The sequence below is a fragment of the Neomonachus schauinslandi genome, chromosome 1 (assembly GCF_002201575.2).
Source record: "Neomonachus schauinslandi chromosome 1, ASM220157v2, whole genome shotgun sequence".
NCBI lineage: Eukaryota > Metazoa > Chordata > Mammalia > Carnivora > Phocidae > Neomonachus > Neomonachus schauinslandi.
Genome location: NC_058403.1, coordinates 126,410,237 through 126,437,100, shown reverse-complemented (window position 1 = coordinate 126,437,100; position 26,864 = coordinate 126,410,237). Strand labels below are relative to the sequence as shown.

The window sequence follows — 26,864 nt, the reverse complement described above, 5'->3', positions numbered from 1 at the left end:
AAAAAAAAACACTTCCATTATACTAGCCTTTTTTGGTGGTGGTTATTCAGGATTGGATGCACAATAGCAGTATCACTTGTTGCTTCCTAAAATATTAGAGATAATTGTCAGGTGTGCCGATTTTGGCCATAGGAACTTCTACTGATGTCTAGAGTGCTGAAGTACTTCTTTAATCTTATATTGTATTTTTCTGTCATCATGATTATCTGCATCAGTATTTCTATCAGGCCAGGTAATCAGTAGTTTACTTTAAAATTTTCTTAAATTTTATTTTATTGTGGTAAGAACACAACATGAGATCTGTCCTCTTAACAGATTTTTAAGTGTGCAGTACCGTATTGTTAACTATAGGCACCATGCAGTATAGCACATCTCTGGAACTTAATTATCTTGCACAGCCGAAACTTGATACCCATTGATTAGCAACTCCCCCTTTCCACTGCACCCCAGTTCCTGGCAACCACCATTCTTCTCTCTGTTTCTATGAGTTTGACTATTTTAGATAACTCATATAATACTGCATGGAGTCATGCAGTATTTGTCCTTCTGTGACTGACTTATTTAACTTAGCATCATGTCCCCCAAAGGTCACCCATGTTGCATATTGCAAGGTTTCCTTTTTTAAGGCTGAATAATACTCCATTGTATGTGTATGCCACATTTTTTTTTATTCATTCATCCGTTGATGGACTTGAAGTTGTTTCCGCATCTTGGCTCTTATAGAAAATGCTGCAATCAACATGGGAGTGTTGGCTCTTCAAGATCCTAATTTCAGTTCTTTTGGATAAATACCTGGAAGTTTGATTGCTGGATCATATGGTAGTTCTATTTTTAATTTTTAGGAATTTCCATACTGTTTTCCATACTGCTTACACCATTTTACATTCCCACTAACAATATTCAGTTTCTCTACATCCTTGCCAAAACATGTTGTCTTTTGGGGTTTTCTTTTGTTTTGATAATAACCATTGTAACAGGTGTGAGGTAATATCTCATGCCCCCCCCCTTTTTTTTTCAGATTTTACTTATTTATTTTTTTAATTAATTTTTTTTTTTTAAGATTTTATCTATTTATTTGACAGAGAGAGAGCACAAGTAGGCAGAGCGGCAGGCAGAGGGTGAGGGAAAAGCAGGCTTCTCACTGAGCAGAGAGCCCGATGTGGGGCTCGATCCCAGGACCCTGGGATCATGACCTGAGCCGAAGGCAGACGCTTAACGACTGAGCCACCCAGGCGCCCCAGATTTTACTTATTTATTATTTTTAGGCAATCTCCACACGCGGGGCTTAAACTCAAAATCCCGAGATCAAGATTTGCATGCTCCATCGACTGAGCCAGCCAGGCACCCCCTCTTGTTCTTTTGAGTTGCATTTCTCTGATAGTGATATTGAACATCTTTTCATATACCTGTTGGCCATTTATATATCTTCTAGTAGTTTAATTTTATATTAATGTGTGTGTTAGATCTTCTCTCCCTTTCTCCTTTTATCTATCCTAACCTAAGAACTCTCTGGAGTCTGGTGCTTTCATCACCACCAAGTTCCTAGGTCTTCGGAAAGTTGTAGAAAAGCCTTCTTGATGTAAACTTTTTAAAATTCCCCTCCTAAAAGATCTGTTTGGGTTACGTATTCCCCTAAATCAGTGATACCTATGAAGTCATCTTTAGGATTCCCCCCGGGTCATGCTCTAAGTTCTTTGGGGCTATCATTTTAAAGTCTCTATTATTTTTCCCTTACTTCCATTTTAAATTTAAAGTCCCTTAATGATATCAGTCACTCTTCACTCAAGTACATTTTTTGTCAGTTTTCTAAGATAGGCCTTGGTACAGAGTCTGTCATTCAGGTATCTTAAGTTATGGACTAGCAATCCAAACTCCACTCTTTAGTATCGGCCATCACCTTTTCTGTCCTCCTTTCTTATTCCCTTATTCCAATCTTCAGTCGTAGTATATAAGGGAAAGATAACATCTGTAGACCTGTATTTTTCACTATTTTGGCATATTTTCAGAGATCCTACCTAAGTTTCTTTTCAGCAACATCATTTACTGCAAATGATTTAGAAGGCAGGAAAAATGTTTGCTGGTTTTAATAAGTCTTAGTTGGCTGCCTGTTTCATCTCAGATACACAATCCAGGAAAAAAACAAAATGCACCAACTGTCAGGACTATATTTAGCTGTCTCCATAACATACTAGTAGGAAGATGTCAGTTGACTGTAATTTCCTTTCTAAGATTTCCCTAACCTTGCTGTTACTTGTGGTTCTCTTATTCCTCAGAGCATGAGTTGATGCTTTTCCAGATGATTTGACAAAACCTTATTTATGAGTACTTGTTAGAACATGAAGTTTAAAGTGGACATCAGAATTTCCCGTGGGGTTGCTGCATTTCATTCATTCACTCAAATACTTACTGAGCACCTGTTTTGTGTCAGGAACTCTTGTAGGCTCTGGGTATACACACACACACACACACACACACACACACACACGTTAATGAGCTTAATAGGCAGAAATGCTTCTCTCTGGATATGGTAGCAGGATTAGATGGATAATAAATTGCACGTTAGAAAGTGAAAGGTGCCATAGAGGAAAAATGAGCAGGAGTCAGAGGGAATTGAAGGTGTAGAATGAGGAGAGTGATTACAATTTATAACAGGATAGTTAGGGTAGGCCTCATTATAAAAGTGACATTTGAATACAGATTTGAAGGACATGTGAGCCATGTAGGTATCTAGGGGAAGAGTGTTCTACGTAGAGTATAGAGGCCTTTGCCACTTTGCTAATACAAAAACAAGTAGTAAAAATGAAGAAAGCAATTTCAAAATAGCAGTGTCTTTTAAAATGTTTTTGCTGTGCAGGTATACTCAGAAATAAAAACATGTTCATACAAATGTATATAGCAGCATGATTCATAATAGCAAGAAAATAGAAACAACACAAATGTCCATTAACTGATAAACAAACAGAATGTGGTATATCTATACAATAGAAGGAAACTAATCCATGCCAGAGTGTGGATGAACTTTGATAATGTCATGCTAAGTGAAAGAAGGCAGTCACAGAGACCACATTTCGTATGACTCATTTATATGAGATGTCTAAAATAGGCAAATCCATAGTGACAGAAAGTAGGTAAGTGGTTGCCAGGTGCTGGGAGTGAGTGGGAATGAGGAGTGACTGCTAACAGGGTTTCTTTTGGGGGGGCATAAAAATGTTCTAAAAACAACATTGGTTGTAGAACTCTGAATATACTAAAAACCCCTGAATTGTACACCTAAAAAGGGTGAATTCTATGGTGTGTGAATTGTATCTTAAAAAGCTGTTACAAAGTGTTTTTTTTTTTGAATGAAATTAGTTTTATTCAAGTTATTAAAAGAATGCTGAATAGGGCGCCTGGGTGGCTCAGTTGGTTAAGCGACTGCCTTCGGCTCAGGTCATGATCCTGGAGTCCCGGGATCGAGTCCCACATCGGGCTCCCTGCTCAGCAGGGGGTCTGCTTCTCCCTCTGCCCTCTTCCCTCTCGTGCTCTCTGTCTCTCATTCTCTCTCTCTCAAATAAATAAATAAAATCTTAAAAAAAAAAAAAAGAATGCTGAATAAAAAAAAAATTAGACCGGTGTGAACCATAATATGTTTGGAACCATATAATTCTAGCTATTTAGTGTGCATTAACACTTGGTATGTATCCAGTATTTTTATTTATTTTTTTTTTAAAGATTTTATTTATTTATTTGAGACAGAATGAGAGAGAGAGAGCACATGAGAGGGGGGAGGGTCAGAGGCAGAAGCAGGCTCCCTGCCGAGCAGGGAGCCCGATGCGGGACTTGATCCCGGGACTCCAGGATCATGACCTGAGCCGAAGGCAGTCGCTTAACCAACTGAGCCACCCAGGCGCCCTGTATCCAGTATTTTTAAAAGTACATTTCTAATTAAGGGCAGGGAGAGATGGTCAAGTCACATAAGAAGAAGTACATGACCATATTCATTTTAACTTTTATGCAGTATGAAGCAAATTATGTAGTATTTTCAAAATTTATTTATTTATTTTTTTAAAGATTTTATTTATTTATTTGATCAGTCTTTTCCTTAGTAAATAGTTCCAATAATTTATCCTGTACAGTTAGCTAAATTTAAATTTTTTTCATGAAGTTAAGTGGGTTCTGGATTTCATACACTTCTGGGTTACAGTCAGTAGACTAATTTTAAAATATGACAACATGGTCCCTCTGCATGAAGCTGGTAGGAAGCTATTACCATGTGATCCATCACACAAGTTTAGAGTCCTGAACTGTTTGGTCTATGTACTCTTCAGCCAGAAGAGTTCACTCACCAAACTTTTTAGGTTTCTAAACACTTACTGTCAATTTCTGTACTTAGCTTGATGCTTGTGATTACACTATAAGTAGCATTGTTCTAGTATATTCATCCAATGGAATACCATATGGCCTTAAAAAATTACTTTTTTAAAGAATATTTAATTCCATAGAAGGTTCTGTAGAAGAAGGTTAAAATTGTGTGAAAATGGGCTTAAGCAGTACAATTGACAATCTCAATTTTGTTTTATTTTTATTTATTTATTTATTTATTTTTTAACCAGCCCTGAAAGAAATTATTTATGTATTTGACAGAGAGAGACACAGCAAGAGAGGGAACACAAGCAGGGGGAGTGGGAGAGGAAGAAGCAGGCTTCCCGCTGAGCAGGGAGTCCGATGCGGGGCTCGATCCCAGCACCCTGGGATTGAGCCCCATGTCGGGCTCCCTGCTCAGCAGGGAGTCTGCTTCTCCCTCTGCCTCTCCCCCTGCTTGTGCTCTCTCTCAAATAAATAAATAAAATAAAATAAAAATTTAAAAAGCCTATTCTAAATAGAAGAAGGGAGGCTAGAATGATTATCTTTAGATGCTAGGATTTGCATTATGAACATTTTAGATTTTTTACTGTGGACATGCATTACTTTTGTAATGAAAATATTGTTATTTTTAAGTTAAATTGTATTTACGGTGGGTCTCCTTAAAGTGACAGTGACAACAGAACAGCTGGCTCTTAGTAACTCAAAAACCTTTTGGAATTGATTTGATACTTGGCAGACATTTTTAGGTGCCCATATTGTGCAAGGGCATTGTTTGGTAATGTGAGATTTAAAGATTCATTTACATGAACATTTTTTATTAGATTCTTTACTCTTGGGATGTTGAGGGCAATTCTTGTCCTCAAGAAACCCTGTGTAGTGGAGGGGAGCAATCACAATATGGTGCGCTAAAGTATGTGAGAGAGACGTGAACAGACCACTGCCTGTTCCTTAAAACCTGTGGTCTTGTAGAAGAATCTGTGCCTTAAAATCGGTACTACATGGCAAGCTCTGAAAGTATGGTATGGGAGAGTCAGGAAAAACTCGAAGGATAACTGTACTAAATTCAGCCATATTTTTATCTTTTAGGTTTCAGCACAAAATGAACATAATTAGGGAGAACAAGGATTTGGCATGTTTCTACACAACAAAACATTCATGGAGGGGAAAGTAAGTATTTCTGTTGGTTTTATTTTTCTGTGCCTCTGTGAAGTATCATTTTAAGCATAATTTTCAATATCTTGAGTAGTACCACACAGCTCACTTTTGCCATTTAGCCCTTCTCTTCTGAAAAGCATATGTGCATATTTTAAATGCAAATCCTACACTTGGAATAAATTATTGTTCTTTTTTTCTTTTGACATTTCTGGTTTTCTGTCTGTGTTAGGTAAGAATTGGTAATAATTAAAAGTAACAAAAGGAAAACAGACCATCTGTCTACCTTCTTTGATGTTGTCAGTTAATGATTGGATTATATAGTAGTGGCAGAGTATTAATTCCATAGCTTTATTGCCGGGAGACTAACCTGTGTGTGATGGCTACATTTTTGTGTCGATTTGCCAGTCAGAGAAATATGCTAATAGTGTTTTTATAATCTTTCTTTAGTCCTATAATGAATTTAAAAAAATTGGGTTTGCTCTTATTTTTTCCTTGGGAGAGGAAGTGACATTTTTTAGTAGGCTGCCTGGTCAGACCCAGATGTTGATGCTTCTGTTTCCTTTTTGTAAAACCGGTGATAATTCCTACCCCTCAGATTGCTGTGAGGACTAAATGAAGTGACATGGAGCATGTGAAGGTTTTAAAATCATGCCTAAATACATTGAGTATTCAGTGGATGGCACCTGTTGATCATTACCAAAAAAAAGTTTCCTGTCTAATCCTTTTAAGTAGTAATAAGTAAAATGAGTGTCCCACACTTCGACAAATAGGTGACCACATTATTCCAAATCAGGCCTCAGATAAACCATGCCACATACACAAAGCCAGTAACTTTGGATCTTTTTCTGAACTTTTCATCTTTTAGGTAATAGTGTAGTAACTTCTTAGAATGGTGCAACATCTGAATTCTGTAGTGTTTCTGGTTTGCGTTAGCAAACTGACTATAATTTTGAAAGATAGAGTGTACGAGCTCCTAAATTAGGGAGCATAACTGTTATAGTTGTAGAATATTTCTCTTGAAATTTTTTCTTCATTTAATTTCATTGAGCAAAGTTAGAAAATTAACATACCCAGGGTAGTGTGAGTCTCTTTAGTTCTTTGAATCAGCCTTAAAAAAGATTGTGTATTGAAATTATTTTTATTTTTTCCTCAAGTGGTAGGTTGCTCTGATCATCATACTCTAACTTCTATTTTTAATACAAGTATAGCATAGTGAAACAATAATTCTAAAGAATAAGGTTACTGAACACTTTTTGTTTTGTGAGCTTGTCAGTAATTGTGGTATCTGGAGAAGTTTTTTTTTGATGTTCTAGGAAAGTTGTGACTAAGACTTAAGACAATCCTCTTTCTTTACCTTCTGTAGTAATTTGGAGCAGAACTGTTTATTTGCTCTCAGCACGATTCCTTGCCTCCATCATTGACACCTTGAAACTTTTTTGTTTTGTTTTATAACATCCTTATTAAGATAAAATTTTCATAATATAAAATTCACCTTTTTAAAGTGTACCATTAGTGGTTTTTAATATATTCAATAGAGTAGTGGACACTAACCATTTTTGGAGCCCTTTCATCACCTTCCCCAAAATCTTCTCTAATAATATTAGCAATTACTTCCCTTTTTCCCTATCTTCTCAGCATCTGGCAGCCACTAATCTACTTTCTGTCACAAGATTAGCTTTTTTTTTAGATTTGTTTATTTTGAGCGAGGTAGCGCACGTGCACACGAACACAGAGGGAGGGGCAATCTTAAGCAAAGAGAACCTTAAGCAAACTCTGCTAAGTGCAGAGTCCAACATGGGGCTCCATCCCAATGACCCTGAGATCATGACCCGAGCCAAAACAGAGTCAGATGCATGATTGTCTTCTTTCACTTAGCATAGCGTTTTCAAGGTTCATCCTATTGTAGCTTGTGCATTTCATTTCTTTTTAATGCCAAGTAATATTCTATTGTATGAATTTACCACATTTTGTTTATCCACTCATCAGCTGATGGACCATTGTTGGTATTGTTTGATTGGTAAATACTGATTGGTATTGTTTCTACTTTTTTACTATTATGAATAATGCTGCTGTAAATGTCTATGTGTAACCTTATGGGTGAATGTGTATTTCCAGGTCTCTTGGGTACATACCTAGGAGTGGAATTGATGTTGTATGGAGTTATATAGAGTTACATGGTAACTCTATGTTTAACATTTTGAGGAATAGCCAAGCTTTTCCAAGTGGCTAAAGCATTTTGCAATCCTACTGTCAGGGTATAAGGAATCCACTTTCTCCACATCCTTACCGACACTTGTCATTGTCTCTTCTCTTATTTTAACTACCCTAATGGATATAAAGTGGTATCTCTGTCATTTTATTTTTATTATTTTTTTAAAGATTTATTTATCTCTTTTGAGAGAGAGTGGGCACATATGTGCGTGAGTGGAGGGAGGGACAGAAGGAGAGCATCTTCAAGCAGACTTCCTGCTGAGTGCAGAGCCTGAGGCAGGGCTCAGCGCACAACCCCATGAGATCATGACCTGAGCTGAAACTAACAGTTGGGTGCTTAACTGACTGAGCCACCCAGGCACCCCTTGTTGTGGTTTTAATTTGCATTTCCCTGATGACTAAGATGTTGAATATCTTTTTATGTGTTTGTTGGCCATTTGTATATTTTTCACAAAATGTCTATTCAAATAATTTATCCATTTTTTATTTGGGTTGTCCTTTTTTTTTTTTTTTTTAAGATTTTATTTATTTGAGAGAGTGAGAGAGAGAGAGCACATGAGAGGGGGGAAGGTCAGAGGGAGAAGCAGACTCCCTGCCGAGCAGGGAGCCCGATGCGGGACTTGGTCCCGGGTCTCCAGGATCATGACCTGAGCCAAAGGCAGTCGCTTAACCAACTGAGCCACCAGGCGCCCTATTTGCCCTTTTATTGTTGTAGGAGTTCATTATATATTCTGAATATAAGTTGCTTATCAGATACATGATTTGCAGATATTTTCTGCTATTTTGTGGGTTGTCTTTTCACTTTCTTGATGGTTATCTCCTGAAGCACAAGGTTTTTGATTTTGATGAAATCCAGTTTGTTTTTCTTTTGTGATTTGTGCTTTTGGTGTCATATCTAAGAAGCCATTACCTAATCCAAGGTCTCAAAGATTTATTCCTATATTCTAAGAATTTTATAGCTTCGATTTTGGGTTAATTTTTATTGTAGTGTGAAATAGGGATGCAACTTCATTCTTTTTGCATGTGGATATCCAGTTGTCCCAGCATCATTTGTTGAAAAGATTCTTTCCCCGTTGAATTGTTTTGGCACTCTTGTCAAAAATAATAGGCCATAAATGTAAAGGTTTATTTCTGAACTGCCAGTTTTGTCCCATTGATCTATATACCTGACCTTATGCCAGAGCTATACTGTCTTGATTACTGTAGCTTTGTACTGTTTTAAAACTAGGAAGTTTGAGGTTCCAACTTTGTTCGTTTTCAAGATTGGGCTATTCTGGGTCTCTTGCATTTCTGTATGAATTTTATTTTATTTTTTTAAAACATTTTATTTATTTATTTGACAGAGAGAGAGACAGCAAGAGAGGGAACACAAGCAGGGGGAGTGGGAGAGGGAGAAGCAGGCTTCCTGCGGAGCAGGAAGCCCGATGTGGGACTCGATCCCAGGACCCTGGGATCATGACCTGAGCCGAAGGCAGACGCTTAACAACTGAGCCACCCAGGCGCCCCTCCATACGAATTTTAGAGTCAGGTGGTCAATTTTACAAAAAAGGCTGCTGGGATTTTGATAGGGAATTTATTAAATGTGTGGATCAAATGGAGTATTGCCACCATAACAATATTGAGACTTGATCCATGAAAGTGGGATGTCTTTCCATTTATTTACATCTTTTAAATTTTCTTTCAACAGTATTTTGTTGTTTTTAATGTACACACCTTGAAGCTTTTACCTTCTTGAAAGATCTTGCATTTCCAGAGTGTGATAGTTATTTCATTAATAATGTAAATTATTATGTGGCACTCAAATTTTTATTATACTTACCTATTTTATGTGGCCAATTCTAATCTAACTTTAAAGCATTCCTCATCAGTCTTAATGCAAAAAAACAAATGGCTAACATTAAAAATTCTGTATTGTTTCAGAGTTGTTAATTGAATTCTTTCTCTAGAAATAAGTCTATTTACAACAAATTCTACATGTGATTTTGGGGATTTAGGGCCTCAGTTTTAAGTGACTTCATGCCTATATACATACTGCTAACCCAGGCCCAACATTCAGAAAAATGACATTGATAGTGGCAGCAAAGATGAGGAAATATTTTTCTTTCTATGTATTTCTAAGTTAAAAATATATGTCTAAATTAAACATGTCTATATATTTAGATATGTTCTAAATTAAAAATAACCTCTTTTACATATTTCTGTTGAGGATATTCATGTGACCTATTTCATATTACCTTTGTAATAGTTTTCATGTGTCTCATTTTGCAGCCACTACTCCATACTCTTAATAATTCAGGTCTATTCACGGTTAGTGTAGTCTCCTTAGCTGGCAAAGTAGCCTTTTCTCCTATGCTTGTCATTTTCCCGCTTGCGAAGTACATAACTATATGTTTGCTCTGGAAGGAACAGGAAGGGCGAATAGATTTCAGGAGTAAAAAGCACTTTTCTTTCATGGAAGAGCAAAGTTTCCTTTTTGGCCTAAGCAAGCCATTTCTAATAGGAAGGAGAATGCATATATTTCAGTTAAAGCAGAAGTGCAGATTCACTTTGGGAAACTTTAGGGTGATTTTCAAAATGTAGGTTTTTAGTTTTTTCTGGGTGGAAATTACAAATAAAATCTACCTGTGGATCACTTTGGTATTTGCATACATTAATTGTAGCAAATACTCTGAATTTAAGAGTAGCACTTTAGTGTCTGCACTAGATTTTAATACGTTGCGATGGATATATGGTAATTAGTCTGTGGAATTAAATGGCAGATGCTTATGACATTCATATACAGTCTGTGTAGTGACTAGATACAGGAAATTGAGAGGAAAGTCAACTGAAAGTGAAGCTGGCAAATTTCTGATACCTTTCTTATGTGTAGAAATAGAATCCTGCAAAAGAAGAGATACTCCTCTCTTTAGCCATCTGGAATTTACAAATGTCACCAACTCTGATAATCCTAGAAATCCTGAGTGTTTTTTCCCTTGCTTTATTGATCTAGCTCTTGACCCTGCCAGCCTCTAAACCTCAGATGAGTGCATCTTGAACTGTTTTTGTGTTTTCTTTATATAATTTTTTGTGCTTATTATCAGGCAATCTGGGATTTGAACATTTTTCATCCAGAAGTGCAAATAATAACGCATTTGCTTTTTGGGAATTTTGTATTTACACACAGTGTTGTATTAAAAGCAAGCTCCAGGAGCAAAGATAGTCTTTTCATCTGGACATGCACATGCAAAAAAAAAAAAGAATCTAGGCACAGACTTTACACTTTTCACAGAAGTTAACTCAAAATGGGTCACTGACCTAAACGTGAAACACAGAAGTCTTAAAGATAACATGGGAGGGCGCCTGGGTGGCTCAGTTGGTTAAGCGACTGCCTTCGGCTCAGGTCATGATCCTGGAGTCCCAGGATCGAGTCCCACATTGGTCTCCCCACTCAGCGGGGAGTCTGCTTCTCCCTCTGACCCTCCTCCCTCTCGTGCTGTCTCTCATTCTCTCTCTCTCAAATAAATAAATAAAATCTTAAAAAAAAAGAAAAAAGATAACATGGGAGAAAACCTAGATGACTCTTGGGTTTGGTGATGACTTTTTATATACAACACCAAAGATGTGACCCATGAAAAAATGAATTGATCGGCTGGACTTCATTAAAATTAAAAATTTCTCTGCAAAAGACACTGTCAAGAGACTGTAAAAACAAGCTGGGAGAAAATATTTGTAAAAGACATTTGATGAAGGACTATTCAAAGTATACAAAGAACCCTTAAAACTCAACAATAAGAAAACCAACAACCCAATTAAAAAATGAGCCAAAGACTTTAACAGAGATCTCACCAAAGTAGAAATACAGATGACAAACATATGAAAAGATGCTTCACATCATCAGTCATCAGGGAAATGCAAATGTCGGGATACTACTCACATTTATTGGATTGGCCAAAATCCAGAACACTGACAGCGCCAAATGCTGACAAGGATGTGGAGCAAAGGGAACTCTCATCCGTTGCTGGTGGGAATGCAAAATGGTATAGCCACTTTGGAAGACCGTTTGGTGGTTTCTTACAAAACTCAACATCCTCTTACCATATGATCCAGCAATCACACTCCGTAGTATTTACCCAAAAGAGTTGAAAATTACATCCACACAAAAACCTGCACACAGATGTTTATAGCACCTTTATTTATAATCACCAAAACTTGGAAACAACCAGGATGTCCGTCAGTAAGTGAATGGACAGATAAACTGTAGTACATGCAGATGATGAGTATTACTCAGTGCCAAAATGAAATCAACCATCAAGCTAGGAAAGACATGAAAGAAACTTAAATGCATATTACTGACAGAAGCCAGTCTGAAAAGGTTGCATATTGTATAATTCCAACTACATGACATTGCAGAATAGGCAGAACTTTGGAGACAGTAAAAAGATGAGTAGCTGCCAAGGTTTAAGGAGGAGGGAGGGATAAAAGGTGGAGCACAAAGGATTTTTAGGGCAGTGAAACTTACTCTGTATGATACTGTAATGGTGGATACATGCCTTTATACATTTGTCCAGACCCATAGAATGTACACCACCAGGAGTGAACCCTAATGTAAACTGGACTTGGGTTGAAAATGATGTGTCAGTATAGGTTCAGCAGTTAAACAAATGTATGTACCACTGTGGTGGGTGGAGAATTTGATAATAAGGGAGGCTGTGCATGGGTGGGGACAGGGAGTATTTGGGAAGTCTCTGTACCTTTGGCATAATCTTGCTGTGAACCTAAAACTGCTCTAAAAATTAAAAAAAAAAAATTTTTTTTTTTTTTAAAGATTTTATTTATTTGACAGAGAGAGCACAAGCAGAGGGAGAGAGAGGGAGAAGCAGGTTCCCCGCTGAGCAAGGAGCCCGATGTGGGACTCGATCCCAGGACCCTGGGATCATGACCTGGGCCGAAGGCAGCCGCTTAACCGATTGAGCCAACCAGGTGTCCCTAAAAATTAAAAATATTTTTAAAAACAGCTCTATCTGAGCTGGAAAAAATACAGACCTTGCATCATGAAATTTAAGCCCTTACCTTTCATGGGATGTGGTTTAGTTCCCCTGAAAGAAACGGGACATTTTCTTACTGAGTTATTGGGATAGATAATTGCAGAGAGAGTATGTGCTGTACATTCTTTCTTCCTCTTTTCTGAGGAATACAAGTTCTGATGTGAGTCATCTCAGGTGAAACTCATCTTTCAAGTGGAGTTTGACCAGAATCAGAGTATCCTGGTATCATAGGCATAGGAATGATCACTTTGCCCATTACTTTGTTCTATGTGTTAGGTATGGATTTAGCAGTTATGGTTACTGGAAGCATAATGGTACTAATTATAATTAATTCAGTTACTCTGCTGGAGTTTTGAACCCCTCCCCCCATTACTCAGAATAATAGCAAGAAGAATAGCTAACATTTATTGATTATAAATAGCAAGTGACAAATACTTTACATGGATTATTTCTTTTAATCCTCAAATTATGAAATAGATATATATACTATCCACATCTTTCAGTTGGAGAAACTGAAGCTTAGAGAGGTTAAGCACATTATCAGAGGATACATAGAAAGTGAATAGTCCAGATAGTATTCGAACCCAGGTAGTGACTCCAGAGCTGGTGGGCTAAATTAGTAAGCTGTAGTGCCTCCTTCAGCATTGCTTACCATTGATCTCCTAACTCTTTGAGAAATCTTGTACTGCAGTCATCCTTAGTTTCATTATTTGGTGGACTAAAATTGTAATTCAAATAACTGGATTGTGAAGCTTTTAATAGTAAACAGAAAAACCCTAGGTTCTGTGAGAATCCTAACAGCTTCTTAGAAATTGGTAGCCAAAACTTATTTTAAAATGATCGAAGGAACTAGGGTGTTCAGCTTAGGAAAGAGGATTCAAAGTGAAAGTCTGGTTGGCAGAAAAATTATTATATCCTATGAGAAGCTGAAAGACAGAACTTGAACCAGCAGGTGAAATTTGTGGGTAAGGATATAATTCTAAGGAACAATGGTTAGTATCTGCAGTACTGGAAAAAAAAAAAAAAAAGAATTACTCTTAAGGAAAGTTAGTTAGTTCCCTTGCACCAGTAATGAAAATTAAAACTAGCCACCTTTGCCCAGGGTACTATAAAGGTTCAAGCTGTATGTTATGGGGATTAGGCTAGGTAACATAAAAGCTTGTCTTCCAACTCTGATTAGATCTTTTTGGCTTATTTGAGGCCCACTGCATAGACTTATCTACTGAAAGGATTGAGGTTCTTAACTTTAAGTCTACAGCCATGCCACCCTAAATGTGCCTGATCTCATCTGATCTCGGGAGCTAAGCAGGGTCGGGCCTGGTTAGTACTTGGATGGGAGGTTCTTAACTTTAAAAGTAATACACAAAGGTTTTATGACATCAAGAAATTTGAGAACCATTATTTTATAGTAAACATAAGCTTTTTCTGTACTTTACAAAAAGAAAGTAATGTTGAATTTTCTGTTTTGAGAGAGTTGTGAGAGAGAGAGAGGGAGGTGGGGGGGGAGAGGGAGAGAGAGAATCTTAAGCAGACTCAACACCCAGTGTGGAGTCTGATTCGGGCTAGATTTCACAACCCTGAGATCATGACCCGAGCTGATATCAAGAGTCTGGCCACCCAGGCGCCCCTCCCAACATTTAATGATTTGTGTGACTTTAGTTGCTGAGTAAAATGGAAACAAGTGCAATAAGTAAAGTCAATAATGATTATTAATTTCTCAGTTGGGGGAAAAGGTGTTTGCCTTTACATTTCTTCATATTATATAGATGGCATCATCTGTCATAAATTTCTCATACATTTTGTTTACTTTAGTCTTTGTTCCTTTTGTTACTTGGTTTTAATATAGCTATATTTTATAAGAACTTTTAGTATGATAATTTTAAGGAATTAGCCAGCAAATTTATCTCAAACCCATAAGAACAGCAAATTATAATTTATAAATGGCATTTTCTCTTTGTAGATAGCAAATAAAATGGGAGTATTTCATAAAAATAAGACCTTAGTCATTTCCTGATGTTACACTGGTTAAGATTGAAAAACTAGTGTGAAATTAGTTGCTATCTGACATATATTCTGTTTTAAAAACAAGAGTAAATGAGCAGATCATAGATTTGAATGCATGTTGATGTATGATTGGATAGATTGGCCTATTTAGCTATTTGACAAACACTGAGCATGTGCTGTATGCAGTGCTGGGTCCTGTGTGAGGAGTTAGAATTTCAAGATAATGAAGACATGGTACCCCCTTGAACTTAGGGAATCTTTGTTCTTTATGACTTAGGACACCAGTGACTTAGTAAAAGATACAAAAAAAATCTTAAGTTTGCAAGTGTTGTGACTAACATACCATACATGTGGGATCATTTAGATTTTAATCTCTAAATCTGATATTTAAGGAGGCTTTACAGGTAATCTTTGAAGGTTTAGGGCTGCTTGTAAAGGTGTAAATTTTTAATGACCTAGAAGTATTTGTTCTATACTTAAAGAAAGTGCAGCGGCCATTCTAGAGGACAGAGGTAAGGGGAGCTCTCATGGAAGGGGGAGAGAGGAGAATAGAAGAGAATTCTCTTAAGAATTTCCTTATAGCTTTCTTCTTAGGGAGGCTGTAGAGCCCAGTATTTTGTCTGAGAGAGAGGTCTGAGTTTACTAGTCTTGACGACAGTATTTTGGGCCCAGTGGGCACTTAACTTCAGGATCCTTTTGCTGAAGGATCTAGAATGTGCTCTCTCCAGTTATGGTAGTCACTAACCAGCTGTGACTTTAAATTTAAAGTAATTAAATATAAATAAAATTTAAAATTCACTTGCATTAGCCACATTTCAAGTGCTCAGTAGCTACATGTGGCTCATGGCTACCTCATTAGACAGTGTAGATACAGAACGTTTCCATCTTTTTGGAAAGTTCTTTTGCACGGCACTCATCTACACAACAAAGTTACATGAGAAAGATGTTAGAAGGTCTTTAGTTGTGTGGAGGAAATTAGTTTAGAATTGAAAAGAATATCTTCTTAGCTGAGATCTTTTAAGACTTTGAATGTGACATTAGTTGACACTGGAAACATTTCAGGCATTTAATTCTTCTACTTTTGCTCCCAAAGTAAAATAAACAAATTCTGTAGTTTCATTTCAGGATTATAAAAATTGGCATATTTGACTCTCCAGATGATTCTGAAAGTTAGAATTTGTGATTTTTGATTTCATTGTGCAGTCTTCAACAAGATCTTATTTGTCCCTGTTAATTGATAAAGCCTCTGAAGTTCTGAGACTTTTTAGCTGTTTAGGTGAATCCTCATGTACTTCACCAATCTCTCAACCCTCACCTGGCTTTAGAAAGCAGCAAATGAATGTTTTTATGTTAGAAGAAGGTAGTTTCATTCTTTTGATCATTTCCCACTCCTTTTTAGACATGTGAAAAAAATATTTGTAATATGGCAGTACTTTTTTAATGACTATATGGTAAAGATTAATAAAATCTGTCATTTTTTTCCCCAAATGGAGATAACTTCATCATTTTTATTATGTAATATACTAATTAGAAAAAAATGGAAATAGAAAAATTAAATTGTGAAAGATCTCTCTTGATCTCAGTGGAAATCCTTCTAGTATGTTACCCTCAAGTCTGATAATGGCTATTTGTTTAAGGCATGTATGTCTTTTTAGTATTAGTAGTTTAAAGCAGAAAAACATGATTTCCGTAGATATCAAAAAGGCATTTGATTGTGTTTAACATCCAGTTTTGGTAATTTAAAAATCTCTTAACTAAAATACAAATAGATACTTCATTAAATATGACCAATTATATTAATAGATTTTTCTAATATTGAACTCTGTTTTCCTAAAATGAACCTTCTTTGGTCATGGTGTACTACTATTTTCATAAGCTACTTGATTCTTTTTTTTTTTTTTTTTAAGATTTTATTTATTTGACAGAGAGAGTACAGTCAAGGGGAGCGGCAGGCAGAGGGAGAAGCAGACTCCCCACTGAGTAAGGAACCTGATGTGGGGCTTGATTCCATGACCCTGGGATCATGACCTGAGCTGAAGACAGAGCTTAACCGACTGAGCCACCCAGGCGCCCCGAGTTACTTGATTCTTATTGCTAATATTTATTTAAAAAAATAGGTTGTGTATCTTTTTTTCTTCTTGTGTTGTCTTACTAGATTTTGGTTATCACTAAAAGAATTGAGGAACTGTCCTTAGTCTGTTTCTTGGAACAACTTAAGAAGCTTGGGACTTACCTGTTCCTTTAAGGTTCATCTTCTTGTTTGAGCTGTGGTGCTTCTGTAGGTTGTAATTCTTTGCAGCTTTCTTAAATTCTTCTATATAGGGATTGATTTATTTGTAACTTCAAATTTATCTGTGTAGAGTTACATCATTATTTCTTCTGTATCTATGATTATAAATTCTTATATATCCTTAATTTTGTTTTTGTGTTTTCTTAGACTAGCTGATGTTTTATGTATTTTATGTTTAAAGAACTAATTCTTTATTTTTAAGTTTTTCTGATTCAGGTTCTATTTTTATCATTATGAATTCCTCTCCTAAAGGATTATTGATATCCAAGTGATTTTTCTCCTTAGATATGAAGTGAAGTGAGAAGTGAAACTTGCCAGTTGTGGTGTAGGCTTCCTACTTCTATAAAATTGCAACACTTAAATGTAATAGGTACTTACTTAAGTAGAAATTATTAAGATTCCAGAATATTGCTGTGACTGACCAGTTGCAGGCCATAGCTTTTCCTTTCTTTGCATCATGGTTTTGTTGAAAGCATATTTTTAAAGAATTAGTGTATAGTGTTGTTGTTTTTAATAAAATTTTCCCATTTAGAATCTTGGCATCATCAGGCAGTATTTTAACTTCATGTATACTAACAACTCAAGCTTGCATAGGTCCTGCTTCTCTACTTACGGATCACTAGTTCACAGTAAAGTGAGTGGTGGTGGGTAGGTTTTAATAACACTTTAGAATATAAAACTAAACTATAGTTAACATTAATCAACTGATACATTTCTGTTTGTTCAAATATTCCTTTTGTGTTAATATCATATATTTTATTATAAAATGTTTCTTTAAGACTAAATTTAAGTACTTGTCTTTCTTTGTAGGTATAAGCGTGTCTTTTCAGTTGGAACCCATGCGATTACTACATATAATCCCAATACCTTAGAAGTAACAAATCAGGTAATCATGTTAGAAGCTGTTAGGCATTTTTTGAACTCCATTTGAATTTTAAAAGCCAGGTAATGACCCATGATTTCCTTGGCTTGAAATCAGTATTTTAGGTAGAAAAGTCAACTTTGAAAGAGATCGATACGCTTATAGAATACTTCATGCCGAGTACCAAAAATAAGTAAATAAAAGAGGGTGGTGACAAATGTTTTTTTCTAGGCTCTAAGTATAATAACTTTTTGATATGTTGCTTTTGATTTAGCCATCTCTTTTATGTAAATTGGTGCATTAGTTCTTTATAATTTTAAAGACTATAGGAACTGCAATAAAGGCATACATAAATTAAGTCACAGTGCAGTGGTTGGAAAATACTTGTCATAGAAGTAGGATTACTGTTTATAAAGGCAAAACCAACTTGAATATGGATAAGTAAACAAAATTAAATATTTTCTAGCTTATTTTTAATTCTAAATTAGTAATGTTTTACAGATTCCTTTTTGTCTGTTTTAACAGATCTGTAGGTAATCATAAAATTTTATTCCTCGCTTCTTTTCACTTTTATGTATTTTAATTGCTTTGGATTAGTCATTAATCATTAAAATTGGAATACAGGTGGGATTTTTATTGTTGTCTCTGATAACTGAAAACCTTTAAAAGAATTTGTTACGGAATTACTATAAGATATAACATCTTCTAGGCCTCTGTATTATTTTGTAAGATTTTTCTCATTTAATCCGTGATTGTGAAATTAAAGTAGTAAAAATAGTATTTAATACAGCATCAGTTGGAAGAATTTTTCTTTTTGTTAGTGGCCTTATGGAGACATTTGCAGCATCAGTCCCGTTGGAAAAGGACAAGGAACAGAATTCAATCTCACATTTCGTAAAGGCAGTGGGAAAAAGTCAGAAACTTTAAAATTTTCTACAGAGCACAGAACAGAACTTCTTACAGAAGCATTGGTAAGAACAGTTCCATGTTAATAAGCTAAATTTCTTTTTTTTCTTTAAATGAAACCATTACATTAAAGTACAGATGTTAATGTTCTGAGCTTTTTTTCCCACACTGCTTATTTTTTCTTATTGACTGTTAACTTGATTCTGTGAAACTTTCAATTTTTCTAACTGAAAAATCTATTTAATTAGCGTTCAGACTTTGTAAGCGCATATACAGAGCAGAGCAGTTGTATGTTTAATCTGTCTTGTTTTTCAGTGAAGTTCCACACATTTTTTATTGAACAATCTTAAACTATAACATCAATAATATTTAATATCAAGGTTATCAAGTTGAGATTTTACATGTTTTAGATAGAAAGGACTGAACCGTGAGTCTTCCTTACCAGTCTATTGTCATAAACTGTGATTGTTTTCTCTTTCAGAGATTTAGAACTGATTTCTCAGAAGGAAAAATCACAGGAAGGGCAAGTATTTGACCTTATTAATACCTGTTTCTATTCTAATGTTGCCCATTATTATAGAAATCATTTTGTGATTTGTGTGTTTCTTTTATGGCAAAGCTAAAGGGGAAAAAAGGAATTATCGTTTAATGTTTTGTGGCACTATGTGAGAGATGAATGTAGTTTAATAGCAAACTCCAACAGGAGGAATTAGATTTATGACTGTTAACGTTGATGGTTGGAGAAGAAGTTTTCAGGCAGAACTATGGAACATTAAAACCGATGCTATAACCATTCAGGTGCTCTTTATTCAATATTCTAAACAGCAACAGTAAGCATCACACTGTGGATAATACCTGTTGGAACATGCACTAGTTGTTTGGTGTAGGATTTACCTATTTCAGAAGTATTAAGGTTTTAAGAAGTTTGGGGTATATCAAAACTGTCTTATATTTTCTTGCACTGGATCTGGCTGCTAGTAAGGCTTTGCATGGTGCACTGGCAGCTTTGGGGAAGTCACGGGTGCTTATTAGAATCTTCATAACTTTCTCAGGCGTTCTCTAGTCATGTTACAATAGCATTTAAACTAAATCAGAGACTTCTGACGAGGGGAGATGGGCGTTTATGCTTTTTTCACTCCCTTGAAATACCAAATTTCTTTCCGTGAGAAGGTATTGCTTTTACAGGGACAGGGGCAGAATAATGCCTAAACTGGTAGCACTCTTCAGAACTCTGGCTTCTGGTAAAAGGCAAGAACTGAATTCTGAGAAGCTGGCAGCATCATTTCTCTGTTTTTTTAAGCCCACATCCTTTCCATGGATGTTCTGCTGCTAGTTTTAGCATCCCAGAAACCTCACAGATCTCAGGTCAAGCAACTGACTGGCTGCTCAGGAGCCATTTAAAATAGATTAATGGCAGTTGGCAAGCTGCTTCTTTCTTGTTCTCATGAGCCACAGTCAGATTTCTATAAATTGTAATTTGGTATGCTTATTTTAATTACTTTATGTTAGCAGTTGAGTTTTCCGTATTCCTCATCTGTTTGGAAAAGAACTGCTTCCAAAAACATACTTTTAGATTTTGTTTATAAGCTTCCCTTTATATCAGTTAACTTCAGCCACTTAATACTTTTCAAAACTGAGGTGGAAACAGTGTCTCTAAAAGATTGCCTGAAAGTCTGTCTAGTTTTAATCAGGAATAAATGGCACCTCTTCCTCCCCCAAATGCTCTGCTGGTGAATACTCTTGCATAAATTGAATTTGACCCTCAGGTCTTCAGTTGTCCCTAGATGTACTCTAAATCACATCTCTAAGTCTCTCTCTTTTGGCTTCTACAATCCTGAGGGATAATGATGTGTTTCTGTTAGCACATCTCATTATGACAGTTGATTATCAGCTGGGGTGAATAGAGACTATCCTGCAGAGTGGGTTGGAGCATGCAAGCAAGCATAGTTTGGAAAAGCACCACCATTTTTGTGGCTTCCCTTCTTCTGGAGAGAAGTGGCACCTTTAGTTCAGAATCAAGGTTCTAAATATATTCTTGGGTGAATGTAGGCCCTTTGTCTTTCTCCAGAATTCCTTTTATGGAACTATAATGTGCATTATTATACCATCGATCAGTAATGCTGAGGGGACTTGATGTCATATGATCCTGAGCCAAACTGAGGCTCATTGCTGGGTTTAGTGTTGGGGTGTTGTGGAGGCGTTTATTATTTAATGCCTTACTCACTTTTCTGAATACCTACGAGAGAATTTCTCTCATTTCAGTATTAGAAATAGTTGTACTCCTGAGCAACCAATTTACTTTTACCTGAAGAGTCCTGTAACTGACCATGTGTTCCTCTTCATATTGTTGGGTAGAAAACTTTGTGGACTTTTTGGGTGGGTGAGGGGATATTCATTTCACATCTGACACTTGGTTACTTTTCTCTTGCCTCATTTTGTCTTTATTTTAAATTATTTTCTCTTGTATCATAACATTTTGGTTAGCAGCCTCACCTAAACCTTTTTTTTCTTTTTAAGAATAAAACAAACTGGGTAGTAAATGATGTTGACCATTCTAATCATTTCTGATACTAGGTACCTTAATTTACAAAGGGATGTTATTATTTAGTGGAATTTTACTTGCTAATGCAATCAAATTTATAACTCTCCATTGTTGTGATTAGAAAAGCCTAAGGTCCAACTGAGGCTTCAGCATTTTTGTGTGTGTAGAAAGAAAATCTATATTACATACTGAACCAGCTCAGATTGTTTAAACTAAACACTGTAACTTCCCCAAAATGTGACTTACCTCTTTTCCATATGTAAATTGAATTAAAAGAATCCATCAATAAAAGTTGAAATCTTTATTCCCAATAAAACTTTCAGAGTAACATTTCTTTTAGGACTTACTTTTCTTTCTTTCTTTTTTTATAGATTTGCATAAGACTGACTCAAAATTGTTTCACAAAATATTGTAACCCAAACCTTTGTTAATTTAAAAAACATATAGTATCTTCAGTTTGAGTGAACATTCTTACTTAAATACAAACCTCCAAATAGCTAAAATTAATGTTTTTAACAATTTGGATAGTAGCTCTAAATATTTACAACGTTGTTTAGATTTCTGGTTGTTTTAGCAGTGACTGATATATTAACTGTAACTTTATTTCATGGTAAGCTTAAATATGAACCTAAAAGTAGTATTATTTCTCTCTCCAGAGATATAACTGCTATAAACATCACTGGAGTGATACAAGAAAACCTGTCATTTTAGAAGTAACTCCTGGAGGCTTTGACCAAATTAATCCTGCAACCAACAAAGTCCTCTGTTCCTATGACTATAGAAATATTGAAGGCTTTGTAGATCTCTCTGATTATCAAGGAGGGTTTTGTATACTTTACGGAGGATTTAGTAGATTGGTAAGTAGTATTTTTAAAAAGTCATTTAAAAAGAGGCATGACCATTTGAAGGAAAGTAGTGTTTTTACACTTAATTTTCAAATTCACATGAGTCTTCTGGAAGGAAGTCTGGTATTAAGAGTGTAGGCTTTGTTATCAAAGAGACCTGAGCTTGAATCCCAACTTAAAGCTTTTTAAAGTGGGGAGAGTGAGGCGCCTGGGTGGCTTAGCTGTTAAGCGTCTGCCTTTGGCTCAGGTCATGATCCGGGAGACTGGGGGGGCTCCCTGCTCAGTGGGGAGTCTGCTTCTCCCTCTGACCCTCACACCTTTTGTGCTCGCACGCACTCTCTCTCACTCTCTCAAATAAATTTAAAACAAAAAGTGGGGAGAGTAATATGTACGTCATAGGTTTTTGTTTCTGTTTTTTCTTCTTTTTTTTTTTTTGAGGATCCTGTGAGATAACTTACGTAAATGTTTAGCATAATATGTGGCTTAGTATTCAGTAAATGGTAGTTACAGTTGTTATTTTCATTAGTATTAATGTCTTAACTGAAAGATTCTAAGCTTTCTTTGAAAAAATAATTTACGATCTTTTATTTTTATAGTTTTCCCTCCTTTCCCCAGCTGTTTGTAATTTGAAATCTGAGTATTCATTGAAACTTCATTACATGTTCTTGTCTTGAAATTCTGAATTATATGTGAATTGTGTGGTACAGTAGAAGCCACTTAAGATGCTCAGACCCTATTTGTTAATTGGTAATTGAAGCTGAGCTATATAGATGATGACCATCTTTTTTTATAAGAAACATTTGCCTTCCTTAATTAAACCTCGCATCTCAAAGATGAGCAGTAGAGTTTCCACAAGGAAAGGCTCAGTTTAGCTTACTCTCAAGATTCTTTCCTCTTGAGAATTTTAATTTTTGTAGCTATCTTAGTGGCCTGGGAACAACTACTCCCAAGATTTAGTGTTGTGTAGATAAATTATCCTTCTCTGGGTAGCAGAGCCAGCGCAAGCCTGGAACTTTTAGATACACAAGAGGCTAGAGGGTAGCAGAAGGGAAATAAAAAGAATGATAACGGGATAGGGGTGCTAAACTATTTGATTTACAAAATATGTTATCTCCTCAGAGTTACAGGCTTTTTTCCGTCTTTCACTCTTTGCCCAGGTGATGGGTACCAACCTAGTCTCCCTCATCTGGAAACACACATCTAGACATTTTATTACCTCTGAGTCTAGACCCAAAAGATGAAGGCCCAAAGAGAAAATTAGTTCCCTCTCCCACCCTAGAGCAGCCTGAAGCCTATTGTGAAGTGCTGTCCAAAGGCTTATCTCTTCCATGGACAGTGAAATTTGTAATGATTAACTCCTTGGTGGGGTGCCTGGGTGGCTCAGTCGGTTAAGCATCTGACTCTTGATTTCAGTTCAGGTCATGATTTCAGGGTTGTGAGATGGAGCCCTGAGCCTGTGCTGGGTGTGGAGCCTGCTTGAGATTTTCTCTCTCTCCCTCTGCCCCTCCTCCCCAGTCCCATGCACTGTTTCTCTAAAAAAAAAAAAAAAAAAAAAAAATCCTTGGTGGAAAATGTACCTAATTACAGGAATACGTATAGCCTTACAAACCTTAATGGGACAACTATACCACAGTAATTCAGCCAAGCCTTACAGTGCATGAGGTAAACATTAAGGATGAGAATTGTTTGATACTCCTCAATTGGCAATGGTTTTTTATTGCTTAATGGCATCAAACAGTTTTAGTTTTAATCATCTACTTTCTAAGCATACTCTGCCTTTTAAAAGGCATTAGCTAAAATGAGTTCACTACAAATATGATACCATGACAGATTCATTCAGCAAACCTTTATCTGGTACCTTCTGCATACATAGTGACTATCCTAAGCAGCTGGGAATAAAATCAGGTTTTAGGATTTTATGTATTTATTTAAGTAATCTCTACACCCAATGTGGGGCTTGAACTTATAACCCTGAGATCAAGAGTCGCCCCCTCCACTGACTGAGCCAGCCAGGTGCCCCTGAAATCAGGTTTTATTTTTATTTATTTATTTTTTTAAAGATTTTATTTATTTGACGGAGAGAGACACAGCGAGAGAGGGAACACAAGCCAAGAGGAGTAGCAGAGGGAGAAGCAGGCCTCCCAGGAGCAGGGAGCCCGATGTGGGGCTTGATCCCAGGACCCTGGGATCATGACCTGAGTCAAAGGCAGACGCTTAATGACTAAGCCACCTAGGCGCCCCTAAAATCAGGTTTTAAAACATGATCTCAACCAGTGTTTCGCAGCAGGGGAGCTATTAGAATATGGACAGGACGATTCTTTATTGCGTGGCACTCTCCTGCCTTGTTCTTTGCAGCACATTAGTGTTTCTGGCCCAGGTGTCAAATGCAAGTAGCAATACCTTATCTTTACCTTTGTAAATAACACTCCTAGAGGTTGATTTGTAATGTCCATTGGCCAGTGGCTTGTAAACATTTAAGCATTCTTCAAGGTAATCGTGCAAGAAAACCCACTATTATTAAAAACATTAAATCAGAGCTACTTTTGTTGAAGATGGTAATCCTGCCCACATAGTACCCACTACTCCCACTGGACTTGGCTGGGGTCCCTGGGACCCCTTCTGGAAGCTCCAGCATGCTGTTTTCTACATGGTGACAGGAATCAGGCTCTGAGAAGTTATGAGATAATTTCCATTCAATGAGTTATTTGCAAGGCTCTATATCCCAGACTTTGTGATTTTTAACTTAGTGTAGTAGTGGTTCAGACAATACACTGCAGGGCACCTGGGTGGCTCAGTGGGTTAAGCATCTGCGTTTGCTTTTGGCTCAGGTCATGATCCCGGGGTCCTGGGATTGAGCCCTGTATCAGGCTCCCTGCTCAGTGGAGAGCCTGCTTCTCCCTCTCCCTCTGCCTGCCACTCCTGCTTGTGCTCTCTCTTTCTCTCTCTCAGATAGATAGATAGATAGATAGATAGATAGATAGATAGATAGATAAAATCTTAAAAAAGAACCCCACAACACACTGCTTATTTACCTTTGATATGATCAACTACCATTGTTTTTCTTTAGAATTGCTACTTCAGTCTCTTTCCTGTGAGTTGATTCAAAATGGTCACATTTTAGTTGTTTCAACCCTGACTTTAAGTTTCAAAATTTGTGCAGCATTTATTTGCATCAGAGCAAAGAGAAGAAATAATCAAAAGTGCAATAGATCATGCTGGCAACTACATAGGTATTTCATTGCGCATCAGAAAAGAACCTTTAGAATTTGAGCAATATTTGAATCTTCGCTTTGGAAAATACAGCACTGATGAATCCATTACATCTTTAGCAGAGTTTATAGTCCAAAAAATATCACCTCGACATTCGGTAAGATCCTGTGTTAAAAATAAAAATTTGTTCATCTGATTTTGACATTTTTCTTCCATGACTTCTTAATGTGTCTCAATTTTGTTTGAAGGAACCCATAAAACGAGTTCTAGCACTTACAGAAACATGTTTAGTAGAACGTGATCCCGCAACCTATAATATTGCAACTTTGAAGCCTTTAGGAGAAGTAAGTGTGACATTATTAGCCTAAATGAGATTTCTTCCTATTGATAAATTAGAATAATTTTCTATTTTAACATTTTTAATGCTTAAAGAATGGAAAATGAGAATATACTTAATTCTTCACATTATTGTATTTGTTGTACTTAGAACAATGAATATTACAAAATTTATTTTCAAAGTATACAATGAATGGAACTTTTTATTCAACAGTTATATGAAAATTTGAAACTTTTAAGCAGCTCTTAAATTCTGATATTGTAAACAGTTTTTAAATATTGACTTTTTTAAGCTAAAATGATGATATGTAGTACTTCTAAGGAAATGCCATAAAACTAAACCTCTTTTGTTGAACTTGGTTTTTGTTTTCATTAGGTATTTGCGTTGGTTTGTGACTCAGAAAATCCTCAACTTTTCACCATTGAATTTATAAAAGGGCAAATACGGAAATATTCTTCAACAGAAAGGTATTTTGAGATCCTAGTATATGCAAGGCAAAGTCCTCCATCAGTGAGGAAAAACAAAGATTTATAATCTAGAACTTTGAAATCATATAACTTAGGAAAAGACAACATTATTTTGTTGCATATTGAAAATGACCATTCAGTTTTCAAATTTCTAAAGAGAATAAAAATGATTTGATTTTAAATGGAATGATGAAAATCAAATGTATTTCTGTAACTTATGCTTTTAAGGTTTTTGAAATAGCATCTTTCACTTTCATTGTTAAATTGTTTGGGTAACAGCAGCAAGTTACTTTAAATATACTTGAAGTTAGATTTTTTTAAGTTAGCATCAGTAGGCTAGTTAATAATTTTCCAGTGGAATGTGCCTGATTTTTTTTATATTACTGTGAGTTGGCTGTTGCTGTGAAAACCTGTGAGATGCTATAGCTCATAAACTCCTTCTGTAAGGTAAACCACTTAGAGTGCTGTTATACTGTGAATGACTATATCTCCCTTCACATACTAAGCCATTGTCATGGGTTTGGCAGTTTTTACATTCCAGGAACTTCTTTTATGCTGTTGTAAATAGATTGAGACTGAATCTGTTTTTAAAAGATAGTTGAAACAGTTCTGGTACATTTTGCCACTGTCTGCAATACAGCCTTATTGAAGTATTGTCACTTCCTGG

At 36.2% G+C, this 26,864-nt stretch overlaps 1 protein-coding gene across 1 annotated transcript in view; it reads left to right on the top strand.

The window, feature by feature from the left end:
• The window catches only part of DNAJC13 (DnaJ heat shock protein family (Hsp40) member C13), a 122,487-nt gene that overhangs the window by 15,047 nt on the left and 80,576 nt on the right, over nucleotides 1–26,864 (top strand). Inside the window, exons 2-9 of the mRNA XM_044920445.1 lie at nucleotides 5,431–5,511; nucleotides 17,839–17,914; nucleotides 18,712–18,861; nucleotides 19,278–19,319; nucleotides 21,995–22,195; nucleotides 25,344–25,550; nucleotides 25,642–25,737; nucleotides 26,106–26,197. Coding sequence (XP_044776380.1) covers nucleotides 5,444–5,511; nucleotides 17,839–17,914; nucleotides 18,712–18,861; nucleotides 19,278–19,319; nucleotides 21,995–22,195; nucleotides 25,344–25,550; nucleotides 25,642–25,737; nucleotides 26,106–26,197 — 932 coding nt within the window. The 5' untranslated portion in view covers nucleotides 5,431–5,443. The remainder of the gene's footprint in view (nucleotides 1–5,430; nucleotides 5,512–17,838; nucleotides 17,915–18,711; nucleotides 18,862–19,277; nucleotides 19,320–21,994; nucleotides 22,196–25,343; nucleotides 25,551–25,641; nucleotides 25,738–26,105; nucleotides 26,198–26,864) is intronic.